Source organism: Bos taurus, chromosome 15 (genome assembly GCF_002263795.3).
Source record: "Bos taurus isolate L1 Dominette 01449 registration number 42190680 breed Hereford chromosome 15, ARS-UCD2.0, whole genome shotgun sequence".
In the NCBI taxonomy this organism is placed as follows: Eukaryota; Metazoa; Chordata; class Mammalia; order Artiodactyla; family Bovidae; genus Bos; species Bos taurus.
Window position 1 is genome coordinate 28,047,382 of NC_037342.1, and position 19,143 is coordinate 28,066,524.

The following is a 19,143-nucleotide window of genomic DNA, read 5'->3' on the forward strand; positions in this document are numbered from 1 at the left end:
CTGTCCATAAGATTCTCCAGGCAAGAATGGGTTGTCATTTTCTACTCCAGGGGATCTTCCTGACCCAGGGATCGAACCCGGGTCTCCTGCATTGTAGGCAGATTCTTTACTGTCTGAGCCACCAGGGAAGCCCAATGTTATTTTAAAGATGAGGTTAGTGAGTAGGTATTGGAATGCTTGGCACAGTGTCTGGCACATAGTAGCATCTTTCTGGAAGGTGGGGGTGGAGGAGAGGCCCTCATCTCTGGTGGGCACTGACCGTGATTGGGGGAGAGCTGACCTCTCTGTCTCCGCCATCTCCAGGGCTTCGGTTTCCGCAGCCAGATCTCAGAGCGCCTGCTGGATATGGACGTGCACTCCTCCGTCCTGGATGGAGCCCGGTGGGAGGTGAGTCTCTCTGGGGCTGGGCTGGGGCCTCATTTTGGGGATGATCAAGAGCTGAGGCCTGCCCATCCCAGGGTGCATTTCTGAGAGTTCTCTCCCTTCTGGTTCATCAAGGCAAGGCCCTGACGTTGCCTGCGATGGGGCTTCTGGCGTTCGTGGTCTGTTGCTGCTGTGAATTAAGGGCATTCCCTGCACCCTCTCTCCCTGTTTTTGTCTCTTCATCTATTCATTTAGCACCTGAGGGCCGACCATTTGCGCCTGTGCAAAAAAGCACTGTGCAGCTTGTGGATTTCAGGGCACTTCCTAACCTGGCCCATTCAACCTCTGCAGTCATGTCCTCAGCCCACTTGCCATGCCCTGGCTGTGCCCACCGCTCACCATTCCCTGGGGCAACACCGTCCACCGCTTTACCACCCCCCTGCCAGCTGCCTCCCCTTGTGCCCTGAGAGCTCTTTCTTGGTCTCGGAGGCCCACCTCTGATGTCACCTCCTCCATGCAGGCTGAATCGGCCCTTCCCTCTGCTTCCCTGAGTGCTCCTGCTTTTGTTTTCTGGTTCTCTGTCTCCCCTGCCAGATGTAAGCGCTGGGCAGGCATGGGTGTCGTTGAACCCAGAGTAGGAGATAAAGATGACTCAGACACAGGTCCTATGTGCAAGGAGCTTGAAGCCAAGGTCATTTTTTAATTTTTTTTTAGTATTGAAGGATGGTTTAATATTATGAATCTTCTAAATATATTTCATGATATCTGTGAATCAGAGGATAAAACCTTCTGATCACTTTGAGATCAAAAGGTATTTGATAAATTTAATATTAATTTCTAAAAATAATAGCATTAAGGAAGCCATTTATTTAACATGACTAAAATGATTTTTTTTTTTCTCAAAACAAGCACCAATATCATGGTGAAACACTAGCAAATATTTGCAAACAAAACTGACAAGGGATTAATCTCTAAAATATACAAACAGCTCATGTAGCTCAATAACCAAAAAATCAAACAACCCAATCAAAAAATAGGCAGAAGACCTAAACAGACATTTCTTCAAAGAAGACAGACAGATGGTCAACAAATACATGAAAAGGTACTCGGTATCATTAATTATTAGAGAAATGCAAATCAAAACTACAATGAGGTATCACTTTAGACCGGCTGGAATGTCCATCCTTAAAAAAAGTCTAAAACATAAATGCCAACATCATTTTTGCCTCCTCTGTGGGATTATTGAGAGGAGAGAGGTTCTGACATGCAGTCTCTGCAGGTTTGAGGGGGCATTTGATTTGGGTGAAACAAACAAGGTATTTAATGTGAATCAAGCCTGGGAGCCCTTAGTGAAGCTGGTCCTGAGTCAGGGTAGAGTTGTGAGTCTGGTTGATTAGAGCCTGACATGTTCCTCTCAGCTCTGGCTGATAAGCCTTCCTGGGCCACTGCCTAGCCACCGGGTCCCTGCTGGACACTGGATCTCTCCCCATCACTGCCTGCCCTCCGTTTGCAGCATTGGAGGTCTGTAAAGGCATAGACAAGGCCAGGTGGTGTTCGTCAGGAAGGGTTTGGAGCAGTTTTTGGTGAGGTACCTTTGGCAGCAGGTAAGTGGGAAAGTTACCGAGTTGGCCAGGCAAGGTGATTTTCCATTGCTCTGACTCTAAAATCTGGCCAATATTAGAATCCTTAAGTGAAAGAAAGTGAAAGTCACTCAGCCGTGTCCGACTCAGTCATGTCCGACTCTTTGCGACCCCATGGACTATACAGTCCATGGAATTCTCTAGTCCAGAATACTGGAGTGGGTAGCCTTTCCCTTCTTCAGGGTATCTTCCCAACCCAGGGATCAAACCTAGGTGTCCCGCATTGCAGGCGGATTCTTTACCAGCTGAGCTACAAGGGAAGCACTTGGGGGGCTTTTAAAAAGACAGATTTCCTTGGGAGGCTTTTGAAAAGAGTGGACCACCAGGGAAGTTCCTGTGATTTCCTTAAGTGAAGACTGAATCGTGAACAAAAGCAAAACCCCAGAGCTGAGTTTAGGTTAGGGAAGGGGTATCTTGAGCAGTCTTAAGCCAGAGGCTTAGAACAGGCATGTGTCTCCTCGTTCTGAAGAGTGCCGACGTGCCTGATGGCCTTGTCTGGTTCCTTTGACTCCCTTTCTGGGGCAGAAAGTTCTAGGGAGCAACTAGAACTCTGCTCAAAGGGCCTCTGTGTGGGTACTTGCCCAAGGTATCCCCTTTTCTCTGGCTCAGGACTGGTTGAGTTTCTAGCAGAAAGGTGAATCAAGAAGGAAACAGACATTGTCTGCAGCTCATCCTTTCTGATTCAGGGCTCAGCCCCTCAATGTTTATTACGACCACTGTACTTTGTTACCCATCTTATATTTTAGTTTGTGAAATAGATTGGCCTGTGGGAGGCGGGTGCTCTCTGCTGAGTGTGGTGTGATCTGTAGGGAAGACAAGTTGCAAGTTGAGTCCTGGAAGGGGAGGAGGCAGGGCAGGAGAAGGACGCCCGCCCCGCCATTGTCTGTGGGCTCTGCCCGGCTGATGCGATCAGGAATGGCAGCGCTGGCAGGGAGCCCTTCTGCTGCGGGCACCGGGAGGCACTCCCAGGGAGCGTTTCTATTTTTAATGTAATTTGGGGGAGCTGGCTTTTAGTTCAGACCCTGCCCTTCCTCACCCATCCAGATGGCAGAGTCGGCCACAGCTGCCGGGGCTCAGGCTGCCAGTGGAGAGGCGTGGGGGGCTGCGGGTACGGGGCTGGGGACACGGAGGTGTGCCAGCCCGGCCGGAACCCCACCGGGGAAGATGGAGTGGGCTGTCTCCAGCCCCACCTCTCCTGTTAACCCTCGTGGTCCGGGACAGACGGGGCCCCTGTGAATGTGACGGAAGGAGTGCAGGTCCTAGGACGGGGACTGGCACTGGCAAAGCTGGGTGTCTTTTGTTTTTTTTTACCCCCAGGCTGGGGGAGAAGAGGAGGAGTGTGAGGAGAGCTGTGTTTGTGGCCTGCCTTTTTTGGGCCGGAGTTGGGCCCCACTAGAAGCCCTGTACACTGTGGTTCGCTATCGCATTTTTTAAAAGATAATTTTATTTATTTATCTTTGGCTGTGCTGGGTCTTCGTTGCTGTGTGGGCTTTTCTCTCGTTGCGGCGAGAGGGGCCCCTCTCTAGCTGCAGCGTGTGGGCTTCTCATTGCGGTGACTTCTCCTGTTGCAGGTAGCACGGGCTCTAGGGTGCGGGGGCTTCAGTAGTGGTGGCTCCTGGGCCCGAGAGCACAGTCTCAATTGTTGTGGCGCGCAGGCTTAGTTACTCTGGGTGTGTGGGATCTTCCCGGTTCAGGGACGGAACCTGTGTCTCCTGCACTGGCAGACGAATTCTTTACCACTGAGCCACCCGACCTGGGGATCGAACCCATGCCTCTTGCGTCTCCTCCACTGCAGGCGAATTCTTTACCATGGAGCCACCGAGGAAATCCAAGGGAAGCCCTGTGATCCCATTTTGCAGTGGAGGAGGTGCTGGAACTAAGGGTTAAGTCCAGGCTGACAGCAGTGCTCCACCCCTGTAACCTTACCCCTGCAGAAATTTGGTGAATGTATTAAGAATAGTCCTTTTCACCAGCTTGCTAACTTTGCCCCGACACCCAAACTTTAAAATGAGGTTTGGGGCTGACTCTCTTCGTTTCTTCTTTGCACTGTCTGGCAGGTATAATTCCTGATTAGGAAGGGGACATCATTGTGTACTGATGGCACCTGGGTGTCGGGGGATCTCAGAATGGTGCAAAGGAGCGCTCCATCTTCCTCCCTTCAGGTTGCCCTCGCAGTGCCCTTCTCATCTGGAGTATAGCTGTCTCTCGTTTCACCACATCTCCATCTTTCCAGGATCCTCCCTCTTTGATGCACTTTGTCTGCCGTCCCCAGTCCTGCTCACTGAATTTCAGCATTCCCGATGATCGGTGGCTCTGGCGGTTGGGAGCCCGTGGATTTGGGGTGTTCACAGACGTGTCTGCTTTCTCTCTGCAGCTGGCAGTGAATGTTTCCACCTGCAGGAAGCAGGATTTTCTTTTTCTTGTGTGTCCTCCTTCAGCCTGTGGCTTCTGACTCTGCCTGCAGTGGCTGTGTTGTCTGACTCATCCTCCCCAGGGCAGCAAGGCCGGCTCTGGGAGCAGCTGTGAGCCTGGGGGCTTAGCCAGGGCCGCAGGGGCTTCATTGTACAGCAGACAGGCCTTCTCTTCTGCATCCCAAGTGGCCCTCCCTCACCAAGAGCCACCTCTCAGCACCCCCTCCTGGCATGGGCGTCAGTACAGACCCCCACCCCAGTGTGCACTTTCCACTGCTACTTGTCTGCAGGCCCAGAGGTTGGGAAGAGAAGACAAGGATGCCAGCCAGTCCAGCCAAGAGGAGCTGCAGAGCAAGCAGTCTGGAGGCTCGGAGAGGTACCGTGTGTGGGAGGCGGCCCTTGGGGACTTTGGGATGCCGTGGACTTGGGGCCAGAATTCCTGCCTTTGGTCTGCGTGTCTCAGTGTGCTCCTGTCTGAAGGCAGGTGATGAACTGACTGGATGGCCTTGCAGAGTTTGTGTGTGTGTGCGCGTCACGCAAACCAAGACAGAAGTGGGAGGTACTGCTGCAGCGTTTGGTGGGACTTTGTGCCCACAGCACCGTTGTGGGGCCAGGGCTCTGTCCTCTTCACCCGATTGGGTCAACCTCGTGTGTCCTTGGTCATGGGTCAGGGCTGGATAGTCTGCTAGAGGTCTGGGGGACCACGCTAGAGGATCGGTGCTGCAGCTCAGAGCTTTGAGCCACGCCTCGCCACACCAGAAATGGCTGCAGCTGTGTCTGTGTGTGTATATGTGTCTGTGTGTGTATGTCTGTGTGATTGAGAGACAGGGGCTTCCAGCTTCTCAGGCCTGGGCCCATGAAAGAGAAGGGTTGCCACCCTGGCAAGGGAAGGGGGTGGTCATTCTACTTTTTGAACCTTTAAAAGCTATCAGCATTTTTACTTCCTCAAAGCTACAGCTTCATGCATTTTCTATAGAGTGATCATTTGAGGCTGGCTTCTATCTTTCTCCCTCTTTCTGCTCAATTCTTCCATCACTTCGCCAACTCCCAGACCCCAGAGATGGGGATAGATACACCTGTGAGTGTGCCCAGATGTCACTCCTGGGCCACGCAAATGCAGCCCATGACCTGGGAGGGCTGAGTCCAGTCCAGGCAGAGGGCGAGCTCAGTAGGGAGCTTCTCTGTCCTGCTTTTCTGGCCGTGTTGCCCTCCATGGAGGTGGGGCCAGGACTGGGGTCCAGCCCGGAGGAGGCATGGACCTGGGTCCACGTACTCCACTCTGCAGTTCTGCTGCTGTCTGAGTGGAGGCAATGACTCTGCTCTCTGCTCAGGTTATCTCCCCCTCTTTTGCGTGAGGAGCGGCTCCAGAGTCTCCTTCACAGCCAGGCCACCGACGAAGGGCCTCCACAGGCCCCAGAGGGGCAGCCTGAGTGGAAGGAGGCAGCGGAGCCTGAGGAGGGCTCTCTGGGCAGCCCCCCACCCTCTGTTTCCCTGCAGAGGTAAGGTCCGGCTGGAAGCCTCCCAGGGTTGGGGGGCAGTGGGTCTGGAGAGGTGGGGAGAGCAGGGGGCGGGTTTGCAGCCTAAGCAGCAGCAATGGAGGTCTCTGGTTAGTGCTTCATATGAACTGAGGAAATCTGCCTCTTCCTAGTCTGCAGCCTGCAGCTACAGTCGGGGTGCACAGGCTGGTTAGGGGAGCTTAGAAACTCTGGCACAAGGAAGTGTCTCTTCTGACCCAGCCACCCCCTGGCAGGGGCTAGGGCAGAGTCTGCTGTCACCTGGGCTGAGCCGTTCCGGCCGGGGGGTGGCCATGTCTCCTGGTCCCCACCTGCCAGCCCCCTTCTTCCCCATGATCATCCCACCGCTGGTCATTCAGCAAGCCCTGGGGGTGGAGGGAGCCCTGCTAGTGCTGGGCCCCAGGTCAGGGAGGTGCAGTGCCCCGGGCTTCCCCCAGGAAGAGAAAGACGCCGGCCTTAGAGCTCACCTGACTGAAATGAGTCACTGGGGAGGCAGAGCAGCAGCACCCACGCAGCCCCTGCTGTGTGGGGAGGTGGGGAGCGGAGCTGAGACCCGAGGCCTGAGATGGCACATGTTGCTGGGGCTGCCTCCTCCCTTGTCCCCATCAGAGCTCTTGGGCCCCAAGCGGGGTACACCTGGAGCCTCTCACCTTCCTCTGGCTTTAACGCAGTTCCTTCCTTGTTGTTGTCAAGGGAGGCGCTCCCAAGCCCACCTGCTGCCCACGAGAGGGGCCAAGAATGGCGTCCCCAGGCCGAGGGGCCGGGCCCTGGGCAGGAAGAGCCCAAGGAGAAGGTGGCGGTCAGCCCCACCCCGCCAGGCTCTCCAGAGGTGTAAGGGCCAGTTTCCATGTCTGTCCCTGTCCTCCGTTGTGTGGATTGCTTTAGTGTCCATCCCGTCTTGGGTGGTGGGGAGAGGGTGCTCTGGCCCTGGCTCAAGGAGTGGAGTGGGGGGAAAGTGAGTGTACCCTTGGTTCTGTGTGCAGCCTTGACCCCTAAGCAGCCCCCAGGGCTCCCCTTGTCAACACCTAGGGTATGAGGCTGGAAGCGAGGGGGCAGAGTACCTTCTGGGTCCTTAGCAGAAACCTGGTCAACCGCGTTTTCTGCTCTGTCAAGCCCTGTTTTCCTTTAAAAAATTATTAAGGTATTTATGTACCTGGTTGTATGTACACGTGAATTGTACAAGTCAATGAATGTTTATATACATATGCACCATGTCACAGTCTTCCCTGGTGGCTCAAGACAGTAAATAATCTGCCTACAATGCAGGAGACCTGGGTTCCACCCCTGGGTCAGGCAGATCCCCTGGGGAAGAGAACGGCTACCCACTCCCGTATCCTTGCCTGTAAATTCCATGGACAGAGGAGCTTGGTGGGCTTCAGTCCATGGGTTGCAAAGAGCCGGACATGACTGAGTGACTAACACTTTTCACACACCGTATCATAACCTCCCAGATCTTTGAGAACATTTCCACCCATCCTGTAAGCTTCCTTGGGCTCCTTTCCTCTTAGTCCACCTGCCCCAGGTCACCACTCTTCTGGCTTGTCACATAGATTCATTTTTCCTGTTCCCAACTTCATTTGAATGGAATTATCCAGTACACAATATAGCTCTTTTGTGCCTGGGTTCACAGCACACCTACATTGTTACACTTCTAAAACTTAGAAACCTTTTAGCTCTTCTCCCCCCTCACCTCTTTTACAGATGAGGAAACTGAGGTTCAGAGGGGCAAAGGGATTTGCCCAAGGTCACATTGCTAGTTGATTGCAGAATTAGATCTAGATTCTAGTCTCTGGAGCCCTTGACTTCTGTCTCCTGGTCTGCAGCCACTGTGTCTTTTCCCTGCGTGGTGTCAGGGTTTCAGGGTGATACAGTTTTTCCTGCTTGTGAGCTGAGCAGTACAGAAGGATTAAGAGTCTTCAGGATTGGGGCTGATTGTTGAGCAGAGACAGGTTCATGCGCTGATTACTCACAGCAAGTGTCACCAAGGGCTGGAGGGACCCAGGAACGCATGCTCTCCTGTAGCGCTGTGTGGTGCTGAAGGAGTGATGTAGGGGAGGGACCCTTGGTGGCTGTGGACAGCTGGATCAGGGTGCTTATGATGAGGACAGGAGGTGACCGGGCTTCAGAAACAGGACCCTCTGGGCAGAGGTCAGGGGTCAGAGGGCGTTTTCCCAGGGCTTCTGGGAGAGAAGTTGGGCAGTGAGGCTCCTCCTGGCCACCCAGGCTGACAAGCCCTCCTCTCTGTGTGTCTCCTCCCGTCCCTGCGAGGCTGTCCCCGCTGGGCCGGCCTCTCCTTGACCCCACAGTTTCAGTTCACATGGTGCTCTTAGGAGATGTCTTCTGCTCCTTTCCTGGACTCTTCTCAGGCTCTAGAACTTCCTTGCTATTGACCTTTACAGCTGCCTTAGGAATGGATTTGTTCTCTGGGTTTCGCGGGGGAGTGACTCTGTGCCTCATTTGTATCCATGGAATTTTAATTTGCAGAGGTGACTGAGTGACAACACCGAGAGGCTGATGCCACTGAAAGAAGAATTTATTCCTTATATTTCCAGAGAGAAGAGGGCATGCCATGCCAGGTGGAGCCACGTGGGGAAGGACCAGAGCTGGTCAGGAGGGGAAAGAAGCGAGAAGGAAGAGCATGACCCGGAGTTGTTATTGGGGTTTTCGTGGGATGCAATGGGTGAGGTGGGGTGAGTACTCGAGCGAGTGTGTGGGGGGGGTGCAGTTTGGATAATTTTCGACGGCTTTGGGCTCTGGGCATGGTCTCTGGTTGCCTGGGGCCCGGCCCTGGGTGATCTAGGGCATGAGAAATAGATTAGGAGATGGTAGGGTGGGTTTGCTTAGGAAAGACATATTCCCTTTGCTGTCTATAAGGATTGCCTGGTCCGGGGAGGGGCACCCTCTCCTTGACCAGCCAACTTCTTCACATATTGTAACACTGTAAAATATAGAGAATAAAAAACATGATTAGGAGGGTCTGTCACCTGCACGGATGTTGTCAAGCTGAATCAGGAGGAGTTAGGAGCACAGGGAGGTCAGAGTGCAGGCAGGTCCAGCAAGCAGCCACTGCTGTGTGTGCTGTATGGCTGGAAGGCCTGGGTCTGGGAAATAAGCGTATCCTTCCCTCTGTCTTCCCAGCATCCTTCTTGAGGTATTTGTAGAGAGAGAAGGCAAATGTATTAAAACCACCACGCTGAAGAAAGACACTCGCAGACTTAGAGAATGAACTTATGGTTGTGGGGAAGGGATAGTTAAGAGAGTTTGGGATGGACAGGTACATGCTGCTATATTTACAATGGATAACCAACAAGGACCTACTGTATAGCACATGAAACTCTGCTCAGTGTTATGTGGCAGCCTGGATGGGAGGGGAGTTTAGGGGAGTATGGCCGAGTCTTTTTGCTATCCACTTGAAACTGTCACAGCACTGTTAATTGATTACCAATATAAAATGGGCTTCCCTTGTGGCTCAGACGGTGAAGAATCTGCCTGCAATGCAGGAGACCTGGGTTTGATCCCTGGGTCAGGAAGATCCTCTGGAGAAGGGAATGGCTACCCACTCCAGTATTCTTGCCTGGAGAATAGAAGAACCTGGTTGGCACAGTCTATGGGGTTGCAAAGAGTCGGACACAATTGAGGGGCTAACTAACACTTCAGTGTAAAATAAAAGGTAAAAAAAAACAACAAAAAACCACTGGGTTGAAAATTAGTGGAGACAGAATCCCTGATAGTGATCTGAGTTTTAGTGGTGGCACGGCCATGTCAGGACTGTGGATACCACAGCCCTCTTCCCTCTCCTCCCTCCTTGCCTGTCCCTCCTCGCTTTCCCTCATATAGGTCTCAGAGTAACTCGGCAGGCAGCCTGAAACATGTTCTGCTGAGCCTCGTCTAGGCCACTCGCTGTTGGAAACTGGGTCTCACTGATGGTGATACCTGAGGAGTGGCCTAGAAATCAGACCTGCCTCTTCCCCTGGAGGCTTTAACCTCCCAGGCGTGTCATAGATCTTTCAGGCTCACTGTTGACTGCGTTGGACCTAAGCTGGGAGTTTGGGATACTCAGTCTTGAAAACAGGGACACGGTGAAGAGGCCTGCTGAAAAGCAGCCCCGATCTGCCTGCATGCCAGGCATGCAGGCAGGCTCAGCGGTGCGTGCAGCCTGGGTGCGTGCTGTCACGCCGGCTGGTGCTGCATCTCTCCGCAGCATCGGTCCCTAGGGCCCCACATAGCTCTGCAGCCCACAGGGGAGGGAGACATTAAAAGGTACCATCTCAGGGAAAAAAAGATGTTTTCAGCTCAGGTTGGAAATGAGTTGGAGGGTTGATGAGGCGGAGAGCTGCGGCGGTGGCAGGGTTGGGAGGAGGCTCTTTGCCAGGCAGGATTCTCAGAGGAGGTGGTGGCTACATCTTACATCTGCATCAGTCTGGGCTGCGTCAGGAGACTGAGAGAAAGCAGGAATTGGAAGGAGGGAGATGGGCTTGGGAGCGGAAGGGGGCTGAAGACAGAGGTCAGGACCGTTTCTGGTTTGAGTCACGATTTTAGGAAGGATCTTAATGGTATTTCAGACACTTTGGTAGCCTTTTGTCTGTTTCCTCAGTCTCTGGCCTCAAGGGGCTGGAAGGGAATTCCAGAGCCCTCATTTCCTTCTGCTTTGCTAGTCTGATCCCACCCGCCGCCTTCCATCTGCTGCAGAGCGGGGGCTGAGGGCGGAGGGGGTTCTGCATCCCCTGCAGGCTGGCTCCCCTTCTCGGACTCTGGCCCCACCCCTCCTTGATTCACCCCCTGCCTGCATGCTGCTGTGGTCCACTCGGCCGTGGGGCCAGGCCTGCCACAGGCTGAGCATCGCAGGAGAAGGTGGTGCTTGGGTGGCCAGACCAATTTCTAATGTAAGATTTAAGGACCTGGGCCTGCACACGCATCCTTGGCTTTAGGAAAGCCACTCTGGGAAGCAAAATACTTTATCCCACTTATGTTTCCATTGCTTAAAATGTTCTTGGGGTTTCTCTTTGGCTATTTCCTTCAAGAGCTAAAATATGCTCAACAGAACAGCCTTCATGACTTTGTAGACATCTCTTTGACCAATCCCATTGTTCTTATCTAACCACCTCCCTTTTGCATCCCAGTTAGAATTCTTTTACCCATTTCCACATGGTGAGTTCACTCTAAGCAGATGAAGTTGTGGCACTGTTGAGGAGATACAGAGTCTGGCATTTCAGATGTGCCCCTGCTACTCTGGCTTAGGGAAGGGTCTCCTGCCTGGCTCCCTTGGCATTGTGGAAAGAGGTTGCGCATTCCTGGGCTTCCAAGGACTATTCTGGGCCCCAGGGCTAGGAGACATGCTGCTGCTTCTCCTGCCGGCTCATAAGCATTGACCTCTGTTCAGTTTTGAGAGTCAGGGCGTAGCCTCTGGGGACTTCCCAAACTGCCGGCATGAGCCTCAAGTAATAGGGAGATCCCTGGTAGGAGACGGAACCAGGGCCATGAACCCACTCGGGAGGAGTCCATGAGGGACAGAAGTTTGCCCTCTTCTCTTGCCGCCAGCTCCTGAGCCATGTCTTGGGGTGTTCACTCGGGCCACAACCTACCCAGTCCCCTGAGGGCCTCCTATGTGTCACCCCGCTCCTTAGACACTCAGGCCCTCCCTCACACAGCCACAGTGGGGCTTATTGTATAGAGCAGGGGTCTCCAACCTCCAGGATCTAATGCCCGAGGACCTGAGCCAGAGCTGATACAGTAATAATAGAAATAAAGTGCACAGTAAATGTAAAGCATGTGAATCATCCCCAGACCATCCGCGCACCCCTGGTTTGTGGAAAAATTGTCTTGCATGAAACCAGTTCCTGGTGCCAAAAAGGTTGGGGGCCGCTGCTGTGGAACAGATGCTGCCCCTGTGTTCGAGAGGGTAGCCTTGCTGCTCGCCCTCGGGCGACCTGACATGCACGTGTGACTCCTGACCAGGGGCCCTCCGTTAGGGCTCCATGTGGGGTGTTCAGTATCTGTATAAACCCTGGTGCCAGAAGGTGGGTGAGCAGTAAACTGAGTGAAACGCTGCTCCTGCCCTTGGCAGGCGATCTGCAGAGCCCGCAGCTCTCCGGGAGCAGCTCTCAGAGGCCGCGCTGGAGGCCACGGACGAGGCGGTGACCCGAGAACTCGAGCAAGAACAGACACGGCTCCTGGAGTCCAAACAAGAGAAGATGCAGCGGCTGCGGGAGAAGCTGTGTCGGGAGGAGGAGGCGGAGGCCCTGCAACTTCACCAGCAGAAAGAGAAGGCGCTCAGGTCCTGCCGCCGGGCCCAGTCACCCTGGCTGCCCCTCCAGGATGACTCCTCTGTGGCCCGGGTGGAGGAGGGGTGGGCTCCGTGGTCAAGACCCATGCCTTTCCTCTCTTGGGAAGGGACTTGAGAGGCATGATAGTAATGGGGATGGCCGGTATTTTTTGAGAGATTACTCTGATCCACGTGCTTTGTGTCTGCTAATTCGTTGAGTCCTTGGGAATGGCCCTTATGAGTTTCTGTCATCAAGTCTGTTTTGTGGAATTTATAATATAGACGAGGGAGCTGAGGCACAGGAAGGTTAAGTAGCTTGTCCAAGGTGTGGAGCCTCATAAACAGCAGAGCCTGGATTAACAGTCTGGGCAGTTTGTCTCCAGAACCTGTTTCTTTTTTTTTTTTAAACACTATTCTTTATTTTTTTACTTTGGCTGCACCATGCAGCATGTGATAGGGTGTGAGGTGCTCTTACCCAGGACCCAGAAGTTTCTGTTTGGGTTCCTACTCTTTAAGTACATGACAGGCAGGCCCTCAACAAATGCAGCACATGGGCTTAGGCTGGGCCTGTGTGTATAGGATTGTGTGCTCCTGTGCTGGAGTTATGGTTTTTATAGGAAAAGGCAGGTGAGGGCTGGCATGATGGCTCCACAGTAAAGCATCACCAGGGGTCCTTTGATCCTTCTGTCATCTTCAGTGCTGAGTTTTACTCGTAGGCTCTCTTTACAGTCCAGTGTAGCTGCTGGATTTCCAGCCATCGTATTTGTGTTCCAGGCAGGAAGTATAGGGGCACCTTCTAGCTCATTCAGTCCCTTCAAAGGCACTTTGATGGGAACTTTACCCAATAATTTCTGTTTATATCTCACTGGCCACTCCTGCTTGCAAAGGGTGCAAAGTTGACTGAGGAATGTAGTCCTTTAGCTGGTCTTTGGGCCTGAGAAAATAAAATTAGGGTTCTTTTAGTAAAGAAAAGTGGGAGAATGGATATTGAGAGGGTAATAAACCATCTCTGTCACAGTCCCAGGTTGGGGAAAGTGCTACAAAAAGACGTTAATATGTTTCACTTACTTGGCAGTTAAGCTAAAGGTTAAATCTTGTCCTCTTGGACAGAAGATCCCAAAGTGCTGTAGACTTACTATTTTTATATCATACATGGCAAAGACTGTATAAAATATTTATGGTTAATTTAGAGAAACTAAGAGAAAACCAGCACCCAACTGCCCAGAGGTTTGGGGACAGTCTCCCTCATTAGCCCAACACAGGCTCTGCTGACCAGGGTTCATCCTATGTCAGCCCTCCTGGATCCCCCTGCCAGAGAGCATCCCAAAGAATAGATGGTCCCAGGCATCCTCCTCTTCCAGCTGCCTGGAACTTGGGGTAGGGGGCCTCCCAAACAGAGTGCAACTCAGCTTACCTTGAGAGGCAGTGCCTAGGAAGAAATCCTGGTGATGTCTCCCTACCAGGCTCCTCTCTCTCCCTGGCCACCCTGGGCTGTGCTGACAGCTTCCTGTCCCTTCCCGAACCCCCCAACTTCAGAGGGGCCTCCCAGAGCCCTCCTAAGTTGTAGTGAAAACCAGCCTGTTGAAAGTATCTGATTCAGGGCCTGAAACACGATAGTTGCTCAATAAAAGCTGGTTCTTGGTTGTATTTTCAACTAAAATCAGTACAGTGTTTGTGGTCTTGACTAAGTGATTTCTCTGTGGGCAGTGCCTTGCCTGGCTCTCTTCAAAGTAGTTTGTCATGAGAACCCTGTTTCTATTTATACATGAGCCTTTCTGAGAGGTAGGGTCTCCTCTCTGCTGGGAAATTACCACTTGGTAGAAATTTCTGGAAGCCACAACTGACCTTGTAGCAAATATTTCTTGAATGAGAAGGCAGGCAGGCGGGCTGATGCTTAAGTTTCTTTAGTTACAAAACAGAGAGACTGAGTTTAGTTGTAAGATGAAGAGAGGAGAGCATTGTAAAATGCAGGACTTAACTGCTAAAGACCCTTCCATTCTGTGGTGGTATGTGTAAAATTTAGCCTTGGGACAAAGAGGAAGGGTTTCTGGGGGAATCTAGCAGGAAGAATCTTTAAATTTTCTGTCATTACGGAAGAAAGCAGTGGTGTTGACAGCTGAAAATAGAAAATGATCCAAAGTCTTTTCTGGCTCTGGAATTCACTGCAGAAGCTTTTCCGAGAGATTGTCTTCTGAATCATGTTTTTCTCAGGCTTTGAACTCCCCGAGTGCGCAGCACTGGTCATATGACAGCCCCTGGTCACGTGGGGGCCGCGAGGGTTGTCTGCTTGGGATGAGATGGTCACCATCTCGGTCTGTGAATAAGGGGCCCCTTAGAGATAACTTGCTTGTAGTTTGGGCCTGGGTGATACTGCCCAAATTCAACCAGCATTCATGGAGTCCCTACTTCCATTTCTGTTACTGTGCTTGGCACTTGGGAGATAGCAGATTTTAAGACAAGATTGCTTCTCTGGAGACGCTCCCATACTTGTATGGAAAACACACATACAGAGGCTGAATTATGGTGTGATGTTATGCGTGGCAGAGAGCGGCATGGATGAGAAAGGCCCTCATATAAAGCGTGATGGGAGCTGAGAGCGGCATGGATAAGAAAGGTCCTCATATAAAGCGTGATGGGAGCTGAGAGCGGCATGGATAAGAAAGGTCCTCATATAAAGCGTGATGGGAGCTGAAAGGGGATTGGTGAGCTTGGAGAGAGTTGGGAAGGCTTCTCTGAGAGAAGGGAATTGGGTGTTGAACACGGAACATGGGTTCGTCAGGTAGGAAAGGGGATTCTCGATGGGAGAGCTGGCTTGAACAAAGGCCAGGAGGCAGGGAGGAGTGTGGTGGGGTTTGGAGGTGCTGGCTCATGTGATGTGGCCAGAGCTGGGTTGGGGTCAGACTGGATCCAACCTTGAGTAAATGCCCTCCCACCTGGTTGCAGAGGAGACCCTTTTGCAGAAATGCTATTTTGGGATCATGGAGCTCATGATCTGCTTCCTGTGGCAAAGGGCAGGTGGAGTTCATAGCCCCTCTCGCCCTGGGAGGTATTAAAGGCAGCAGGACCCAGAAGCTGAGGTTAGGCTTGTCCTTAAGACATAGGAAGCTTCACAAGCAGGCTCCAGGCTTTTGGAGGCTGAGAGCCAGGGGTTAGGTGTAGAAAGGGGAAGGCCTGTGGTCCCGCCAGCAAACTTGCCTTTGCTTTGCAGTTCCCTGAAGGAGCAGCTGCAGAGAGCCACCGAGGAGGAGGAGACCCAGATGAGAGAGCAGGAGCGCCAGAGGCTGTCCCGGCTCCGCGCCCAGGTGCAGTCCAGCTCAGAGGCCGATGAGGACCAAATCAGGTGAGTGTGGACTGTGGGCGGCCTGGCCTTCCCCGGAGGCTCGCCCCTCTCGGCACCCCTCCCGCACCCCGACCAACACAAGTGCCCAGACCCACCCCTACCTCCTTTTCTGCCCAGGGCCGAGCAAGAGGCTTCCCTGCAGAGGCTGCGAGAAGAGCTGGAGTCTCTGCAGAAGGCCGAGAGGGCCAGCTTGGAAGAGAGAAGCAGGCAGACCCTGGAGCAGCTCAGGGAAGAGATGGAGGCTTCGGAGAAGAGAGAGCAGGCTGCCCTGAAGGTGGAGAAGGAGAGGGCCTTGCAGCAGTTGAGGGAGCAGCTGGAAGGGGAGAGGAGAGAAGTGAGTGCCCCCCTTCACCCCCGTGTGTCCCTGGGGAGGGCTGGCTGCTGAGGAAGAACAAGAGCCAGCCTTGGCGCCCAGGGGAGCCGGCAGCACAGGGGTCTTCGAGGAAGGGCGTGGAGATGTTGGGCCGGCCGTCTGGGCCCATGTGGAGCCCGCTCGACTCAGAGCAGGTGCTGCCCTGGTCTCCACGGTGGGGTCCAGAGGCCCCCTCCAGGGCCTGTTGGGAGTTGTCAGCAGCAGAGAAGTTTGAAGGCAAAGGACCTGGGGGTTTGGGAAGACTCCATGACTGAAAGAACTGAAACCAGACCAGAGGTCTTGAGACGAAGGTGCAGTGTCCCCGTCCTTGTCCCTGAGGGCAGCTGTGATGACCTCTCGTCTCTCTCCTTCCCTCCCCTGCCTCAGAGCAAGAGGCTGGCTCACTCAGGGGAGTTTGTTCTCCTTTATCCTTACTCCCTATCCCTCCCATCCAGTGGTCTGTCTCTAGGTAAGAGGCAGAAGTAGGTAGTAGGTCAGGTGGAACTGGTGTTTTGTTTTGGTTCTGGGTGGAGTGTCAGTTCCCAGACCAAGGGGACCTACGGGGGAGGTCACTGCGCTGCACGTGCTCAGGAAGAAGGTGCTGAGCCGCCAGGCCTCCTGGCCTGTATTCACAGGCAGGAGTGTGGCCTGTGTACGGTGGTTTGGCCCAGAGGCCCGAGGGTGGAAGGGCCATGACCGAGCCTCACTGAAAGTTTCCCTCCACGCTGGCCTCCATGGCTTGCAGGCTTGAGGGACAGCTGTTTTGGAGGAATACAGACGCGCCTGTGGTTCCCCTTGGCTCCTTAGCTCGAGGGGCCTTGGGGATGGTCTCTCTGGCTCTTCCTCTCCCCAGAGTCAGAGCCCGGCCAGCCTGCCCTGGTCCTCACAGGCCCTGTGTTGCACCCCAGGCGGCAGCAGCGCTGGAGAGGGAGCACAGAGAGGAGCTGGAGCGGCTCTCCTCCTCACTGGAGGCCAAGCACAGGGAGGTGAGAGGTGGCAGCCCTGCCTGACAGGCAGAGCCTGGTGTGCTGGGCCCCGGGCTCTGAGCCTTCATGGCTGGCTGGTCGGCAGAACTCCACCCCAACCCCAGCCCTGCCACTAGCTTCCCTCTCCTGCAGCCCCGGGGGATGGGGGCTGGGTCCCTGGGAAGCGAGTCGCCCGCGGCCTCTGTAGGGCCCTCTGAGGGTCACGCTCCCCGGTGCGGGCGCCTCCTCAGGTGGTCTCCAGCCTCCAGAAGAAGATGCAGGAAGCTCACCAGAAAGAGGAGGCCCAGCTGCAGGAGAGCCTTGGGCGGGCGGAGCAGCGAGCCCATCACAGGGTGTACCAGGTGCTGGAGTACGAACAGGAGGTGAGTGCCGGTCTGCTCCTTTCGCCCTGGGGGCCCGGCGACTTGGACAGCCGGCCAAGCCGTCCTGGCCCGAAGGGCCTCTGCTTTGCCTTGGACGGCTCGGCTGGGGCTCAGTTTTTATGCCTTAGTTCCCTGGAGGCCAAGTCCTTCTCCACCCCGTGCCCTGTACGTGAGTGGAGCAGCTGGGTGTGGCCGCGTGTGTATGTAGGGACGCTGGGGGAGGTGGGCGCGTGTCGCACACGTGTGTGAGTCCTTCAAGTGCCTCAGCCCTGCATGTTGCATCCCTGCCTCCTGCCCGGCAGCTCAGTGGCCTCCTGAGAGAGAAGCGCCAGGAGGTGGAGCGGGAGCACGAGCGGAAGATGGACAGGATGAAGGAGGAGCACCAGCAGGTGGTGGCTGAGGCCAGGCAGCAGTACGAGGCCGAGGTGACTGGGCCGCAGCCCCTGGCGCACGTGTGTGTGCGCGCGCACACGAAACTCACTCCCACCCCTTGGGGTCCTTCCCGGATGTCCGCAGGGCCTTGGGAGTCAGGGCTGGTGGGAAGCGTCCTTCCCGGGCCCCCAGCAGTGGTGAAACCCAGTTTTGCCTTTGTACTAGAGCATTGCGGGAGGGCTGCTCCTCCCCGCCGCCAGGCTGCACTTTGCTCTCCTGTTTATAACAGCCGAGGTGTACTGAGCCTGTACCGTGTGCCAGGTGCATCCTGAGCTCTTTGCGCATTAACCTCATTTAGTCTTCACAATACCCTTGGGTGGGGGCGTCCGTACTATCCTTCTCTCCATTTGAAAAAGAGGAAACTGAGACTTGAGCATAAGCAACTCCCTTAAGCCTCCCTGGCTGATAAGTAAAGGAGCTAGGATTCAAGCCAAGACTATCTGACTCCAGAGCCTTCGATTTTTAACCACCAACCCTGTGCCTCCAGGCCTACAGAAATTCCAGGACTCCCGGAAATAGATTGCCAAGAGCCAACCAATATGTAGATATTACATACCCATCTTCAGCCTCTGGCTTGGAGGGGAAAGTTCAGTGACTAAGTGGACCCAGTGGCACGCTCACGTTGGGGTGAACGACTGCGAGGGCTGGTGGCTGACTTTAGCCCAGAGCTGGAGGCTTCACCTCCAGAAACTTGAACCAGTATCCCAGACTCTGCACCAGGGCAGAAATAGTGGCCCAGAGGAAAATGTAGTTGACTCCTTTTCTAAACCAGTTCTGCCCTTGTTGAAAAATAGTGACATTTTAGTAATGACCCCTTCCCTTAAGGAAGGAAGGCTGTGTGTGCGAGGAGTGGTAGGAGAGGCAGGTGTCCACACCAGGGATTTCTCAGGACATCTGTCCAGTGTTGTTTCAGCAGCAGACAGGGGTTGCAGGCTTTCTGGGGTTGAGACCACGTGGTCCTGGGCACTCTCTTCAGGAGCCGGCCTTAGAGGCCTGCTGGGGTCCCTGATCTTACTGACCTGAGGCGGCAGGGCAGGGGGTAGGGGGCGGCTCTGGTCAAAGGGTTGAGAAGGGCCGCGGTGGTTTCCCACCAACGGCCCCACCCTCTGTCAGGAGAGGAAGCAGCGGGCTGAGCTCCTAGGGCACCTGACGGGAGAGCTGGAGCGCCTGCGCAGGGCCCATGAGCGAGAGCTGGAGTCGGTGAGGCAGGAGCAGGACCGGCAGCTGGAGGACCTGCGGAGGCGGCACCGGGAGCAGGTGGGCGCCGGGCTGATGGTGCTTGGGGCCTGCCCTCCCCGACCCCTCCACCCAGGGTAGAAGAGTGCTGGGGGCCACGGCGGCGGGGTGGAGCCTGCCGGCTTCAGGGGTGGGGGGTGGGGCCTGCCGGCTTCGGGGGTGGGGAGGTCTCTTGCTGGCCATCCCCAAGCCGGGGCATCCTTGCTCTTTTGTTTTCTGGGCCAAGGAGCACCCCAGGACTAGAA

The 19,143-nt window shown here is 54.4% G+C and overlaps 1 protein-coding gene across 5 annotated transcripts in view; it reads left to right on the forward strand.

Moving 5' to 3' along the window:
* Positions 1-19,143, forward strand: part of CEP164 (centrosomal protein 164) — a 72,165-nt gene that overhangs the window by 44,890 nt on the left and 8,132 nt on the right. For all 5 annotated transcript variants that reach the window (XM_015474629.3, XM_010812402.3, XM_024975763.2 and 2 more), the window contains 12 exons: positions 304-387; positions 4,705-4,790; positions 5,746-5,913; positions 6,622-6,759; positions 8,481-8,618; positions 11,993-12,202; positions 15,399-15,530; positions 15,648-15,864; positions 16,791-16,868; positions 17,099-17,230; positions 17,533-17,655; positions 18,776-18,919. In XM_015474629.3, coding sequence (XP_015330115.2) covers positions 304-387; positions 4,705-4,790; positions 5,746-5,913; positions 6,622-6,759; positions 8,481-8,618; positions 11,993-12,202; positions 15,399-15,530; positions 15,648-15,864; positions 16,791-16,868; positions 17,099-17,230; positions 17,533-17,655; positions 18,776-18,919 — 1,650 coding nt within the window. The remainder of the gene's footprint in view (positions 1-303; positions 388-4,704; positions 4,791-5,745; positions 5,914-6,621; positions 6,760-8,480; positions 8,619-11,992; positions 12,203-15,398; positions 15,531-15,647; positions 15,865-16,790; positions 16,869-17,098; positions 17,231-17,532; positions 17,656-18,775; positions 18,920-19,143) is intronic.